The following is a 5,109-nucleotide window of genomic DNA, read 5'->3' on the forward strand; positions in this document are numbered from 1 at the left end:
TGCTGCCCGCACCCCGGGGAACTGCCCCCAGGCACAAGCCCCTGCGCCCCAGCAGACCTGGGGGTGCTCAGGCCTCTGTGGGGCCAGGATGGGGCAGTCAGGCTGGAGGGGGACAAACCTTTATCTCTTGCGACATCCTCCACCTCCACATCCCTCATCTCGGCCATGTAGCCCAGCACGGTGAAGATGACGAAGCCCGAGAGGAAGCTGGTGAGGCAGTTCACTGCGCTGGTGACCAGCGCATCCCTGGAGGGCAGAAAGCAGAGAGACGTGTCCTGTGGTGGAAACCTCTCTCCAGCAAAGCTCTCGCCCTGACTCAGCTGCCCCGGTCACCTGCGCCCCACCAGGTCCATCTCCTGGTCCCACATACCAAACCCACCAATAAAATGGGGAAAGATGCTCAGCCCGTGGCCGTGGGGCACAGGAGCTGTTGGGATGTGCAGCCCAGCACAGCCCCCCATGCCCGCAGGGTGCAGCCCCCCATGCCCACAGGGACCCCCAGCTGCGGCTGCTCACCGGTAGCAGTTGTTGTGGAAATGGTTGTAACTGGCCAGAGCGAGGAGGACACCAAATCCAGGGCCCAAGGAGAAGAAAATCTGCGCAGCAGCATCAACCCAAACCTGGTAGGAGAAGCAACAGGCAGGTTGGAGATCAGGTGGGGGGTCCCTGGGGCTGGGATGTGCCCCACAGCGTGCCGATGCCATGGTGTTCCCACCCCAAGGCACAGGGACGGGGTCTTTGTTGGTCCATGCTGTCAAACCTCCCCTCTTGCCTGCCCTGTCCCCCCAAAAAGCATCTCAGAAGGATGGAGGGAGCTCGTTTCCACCCTGGGGTCCTGCAGCAGCAGAATTAAGCAACAGCATCTGTGCTCCCCTGTGCTGGAGGGGGGATGAAGTCGAGGGGAGCCCCAAGACCCCCGTGGCCACTCCTGCCCAGGCAGGCTCAGCCCTGGCAGCACGGCCTCATTACCTTTAATGAGAATTCTCAAGTGCTGCCTGGTAATTACCCACAGGAAGCCCATTGTTGGGCCAGGGCGAGAACACAGAGCGAACAAAACCCGGCGGCAATGAGATGGGTGATTCAATCAGAGATTTACATTTCCAAGAGCCTGTTCAGGGCATCTCGGTTCTGCAGGAACAAGGACAGCCCTGGCAGCACGGCCTCATTACCTTTAATGAGAATTCTCAAGTGCTGCCTGGTAATTACCCACAGGAAGCCCATTGTTGGGCCAGGGCGAGAACACAGAGCGAACAAAACCCGGCGGCAATGAGATGGGTGATTCAATCAGAGATTTACATTTCCAAGAGCCTGTTCAGGGCATCTCGGTTCTGCAGGAACAAGGACCCATCTCCCTGCGGCTCCGGTGGTGGGGCCAGACCCTCAGCCAGAGCCAGGGCAGTGTGTCCCACAACGCACATCCTGCCCCACCACACAGTCACCCTCCCACCACCACACCCCGTCCCACCACACACTCACCGCGGTGCTCAGCAGCTTGCTCCAGTCTGGGCGCAGGTAGAAGACGACCCCTCTCCAGGCGCCGGGCAGGGTGGCCCCTCGGATCAGCAGGATGAAGAGGACAATGTAGGGCAGCGTGGCTGTCACCCACACCACCTGCAGAGAGGCACCAGCAGAGCTGCTCCGCCGAGCACCCAAACCACCCGTGTTGGGCACAGCTGGCTCGTTTGGGCTGCCCTGGGGTGGCCGAGGGGTCGGGAGGTGGGGAGGGGGCAATATCCCCCTTTCAGCAGCCAGGTGAGCTGCCCCAGGGCTCAGTCCCTCCTGCCTGGCCCACGGAGAATCATAGAATCCCAGACTGGTTTGGGTGGGAAGGGACCTTAAAGCTCATCCAGTCCCAACCCCCCTGCCAGCAGCAGGGACACCTTCCACTAGACCAGGTTGCTCAAAGCCTCATCCAGCCTGGCTGAGAACACTTCCAGGGAGGAGCAGCCACAGCTTCTCTGGCCCACCTGGTACACTGTCTCACCACCCTCACACCAAAGGGGACGCCGTGTGCCGGGCTGTGAGCCCCGGCGTGCCCAGGGCTCCGGCACGTCTTTGCCCGCACAAGGCTGGCGCTGGAGCCGCCTTTCTCACCTTGCCGGAGGTTTTCACTCCTTTCCACAGGCTGAAGTAGACGATGGTGAAGATGAGGAAGAGGCAGAGGAGCAGCTGCCAGCGGATCCCCCCCACATTGTACAGACCTCCGGACTTCTGGATCTCCAGGACCTTCCTCCTGCGGGCAGGACCCCCGTGACCAGGGAGGGTGTCTCAGGCCAGCGCGGTGCTGCTGGCTCTGCCCTCGCTGGCAGCCGGGGAGCGGGCTCAGCCCTGGGCAGGCTGTCCCACGCTCACCTCTCCCTGCAGCATGGGGGCCATGAGCTCCCCAAGAGCATCCCCACGTCATGGCCATGGGCAAGTAGAGTATCTGCTCCCTGGCACCCTGGTCCTGCTCCCAGAGTGCCTCCACAGGGACATGCCCCAGCTTCAACACATTTGTGCACTTACGTATAAAACTCTTCGGCAGGGGACCTGGAGAAGTTGGTCCAGGTCACGTTCCTCTTCCCGAAGTAGTTGGTGCAGTTGGGTGTGTTCCAGGGGTTGTCACAGCTCGTCCAGGGCAGGGTGTCCGAGAAGGATGAGTAGAAATAATAGAGAGCCCAGGCGATGATGGTGTTGTAGTAGAAGGAGACGTACAGGGCAATGATGCAAATGGCAAAGCCGATGCCTGGGGAAAGGGGGGGACAAATCCAGCAGCACAGACCGGTCCAGCCCTCTCGCTGTCCCCTGGGACGTGGCTGCAGGGACCTGCACAGCCCCGGTCACCCATGCTGCATGGCCCCGAGTGTGGAGTGGTGGCCTGGGGGTCTCTTACCTTTAAAGATGGGGCATATGCGCTTCCAGATGGGGATGGCACCTGTCCTGTGGAACTGCCCCAGGGCCAGCTCCATGTAGAAGAGGGGAACCCCTCCGAAAACTGCCATCAGCGTGTACGGGATGAGAAAGGCTCCTGCAGGGTGAGGAGCAGAGCGGTGGTCACCATAGATCATAGAATCAGAGAATCCCAGACTGGTTAGGATTGGAAGGTACCTTAAAGCTCATCCAGTCCCAACCCCCCTGCCAGCAGCAGGGACACCTTCCACTAGACCAGGTTGCTCAAAGCCTCATCCAGCCTGGCCGAGAACACTTCCAGGGAGGAGCAGCCACAGCTTCTCTGGCCAACCTGGGCCAGTGTCTCACCACCCTCACACCAAAGAATTTCTTCCTCACATCTCAGCTCCATCTCCCCTCTGCCAGTTTCAAGCCATCCCCCCTCATTCTGTCACTCCCTGCCCTTGGCCAAAGTCCCTCCTCAGCCTTCCCGTAGTCCCTCCCAAGATGCTTTGCAAATTATCTGTTCAGGGGGGTTCATGGACGCGAGGACCCTGCTTGATGCCCCAGCTCCCTGGGCTGCTGTGTCAGTCCCCACTGGTGTCCCAGCCTTTGCCATGGAGGGGTTGTTTGGCTGGGGCAGTACAAAGAACAACAGAAACCATCAGGGTGCAGGGGATGGGGCACCAAGAACCTCAGGTCTAGAAGAGTTTTGGAGAAAATCCCTCCGAATATGCACGGACACCCCAAGACACAAGTAATTAACGCTGTAATCTGCATTATTCATAACAAAGTCATCTTCACCAGGGCTACACTCCTACCCCATGGAGGTTTTGGAACTGGGGCTGCTCCCTGCGCTCATCAGAACAGCCCCGTTTGGATTAGTTAATTTAACCCCCACGGCTCCTCTCTCCAAGAGCCCCCCACACGCTCCACACTCAACCCCTCAAGGGTTTCTCCTCTCAGAACATCTCCATCTGATGGGTGAGCCCCCCACCAGCCCAGACCAGTGCTCCCACCCTACTTGGACCATGGGTGTCCTTCCCAAGAGCTGCTGTTTGAACGCCTCACCCTCCTGTGCACCTGGTGGGGTGAGGGAAGCATCAGCCTGAACCGGAGCAATGACGAGTGGCTGAAGTTTGCTCCTGGTCCCACTGGTGTGAATCACAAATAACTGTGCTTCAGTGTGGGCACCTGGGATCCACATTTTAGCCTTGAGTCTGGTACTAATTATCTCCTCCTCATTCTCCCAAGCACTGGAGGATGTTACTCGTACGCCGACTTTGGCAATTAAATCCTCTGTGCTTTTGCAAACAGCCCAAAATCATCATTCCTCGTTCTGAATTTCCACGCCAGGGGTTTTTCTCCCCTGCCCTATTTAAAGCAATTTGTTTAGATGTTAATTATTCAAGGTTGTTTCCTTCATGGAGTTTTTGTATCTTAACTTTCTGTTGATCCCTCAAAGGACTGAACACCCCGAGCCCATGTGGTCTGGGGGAGCGATCCCTCAAAGGACTGAACACCCTGAGCCCATGTGGTCTGGGGGAGCTGGGGCTGCTCCGGGGGGTCCCACACTGCCGGCTGCACGGCTGGGATCACGGCAGGTGGCTGGGATGCTGGTGAGGACAGGAGCCATCAGGAGGGGTTCCTTTCCCAAAGTCACAAGATCATCAAGTGTACGAACCTCCCACCCCGATTTTGCAGATTCTGCATTATTTTATGCTGGTTTTCTCTTTGTGATCCCAGAGCAGCTAACACTCCTCGAACCGTGCCAGGGAGGGAGTGAGTGAGGAACACCGGGGAGGGAGTGAGGAACACCGGGGCAGTGAATGGAGGAGGATTTTAAATGAAGAAAGACACAAAACAGAAATGAGAGATGTCAGGAGAAGTTGGGTCGGTCTCTAAACCACCCCGTCCAGAGAGGAGCATCCAGAGACAAAGAAAGAAATGAAACAGTGAGTTTTTCAGCATTGGAAAGATGACAAAGAGATTTCTTTTCTCTGAAAGAAAACTTAAATAATCCCAGCGGTGTCCTTACCCCCTCCGTTTTGGTAGCAGATGTAAGGGAACCGCCAGACGTTGCCCAGATCCACAGCAAATCCGATGACTGAGAGGAGGAAATCCACTTTTTTGCTCCATTTGTCCCTGGGGTGGGTTTGGGGTCCCGGGGGTCCCGGGTGGGGGGCTGTGCCATGCCAGGGAGGGCTGGCGGTGGGTGCTGGGCAGGGCTGCTCTGCCATC

The 5,109-nt window shown here is 58.0% G+C and overlaps 1 protein-coding gene across 1 annotated transcript in view; it reads right to left on the bottom strand.

Moving 5' to 3' along the window:
- The window catches only part of LOC104528700 (sodium-dependent serotonin transporter), an 8,215-nt gene extending 3,107 nt beyond the window's left edge, over window positions 1–5,108 (bottom strand). The window contains exons 1-7 of the mRNA XM_029086153.1: window positions 4,907–5,108; window positions 2,873–3,007; window positions 2,506–2,725; window positions 2,095–2,233; window positions 1,477–1,611; window positions 517–620; window positions 119–246 (exon numbers count right to left, since the gene is read on the bottom strand). Of these exons, the coding sequence (XP_028941986.1) occupies window positions 119–246; window positions 517–620; window positions 1,477–1,611; window positions 2,095–2,233; window positions 2,506–2,725; window positions 2,873–3,007; window positions 4,907–5,108 (1,063 nt within the window). The remainder of the gene's footprint in view (window positions 1–118; window positions 247–516; window positions 621–1,476; window positions 1,612–2,094; window positions 2,234–2,505; window positions 2,726–2,872; window positions 3,008–4,906) is intronic.
- Window position 5,109: the final 1 nt, after the last annotated feature.

The sequence above is a fragment of the Antrostomus carolinensis genome, unplaced genomic scaffold (genome assembly GCF_000700745.2).
Source record: "Antrostomus carolinensis isolate BGI_N321 unplaced genomic scaffold, ASM70074v2 scaffold26597, whole genome shotgun sequence".
Taxonomy (NCBI): domain Eukaryota; kingdom Metazoa; phylum Chordata; class Aves; order Caprimulgiformes; family Caprimulgidae; genus Antrostomus; species Antrostomus carolinensis.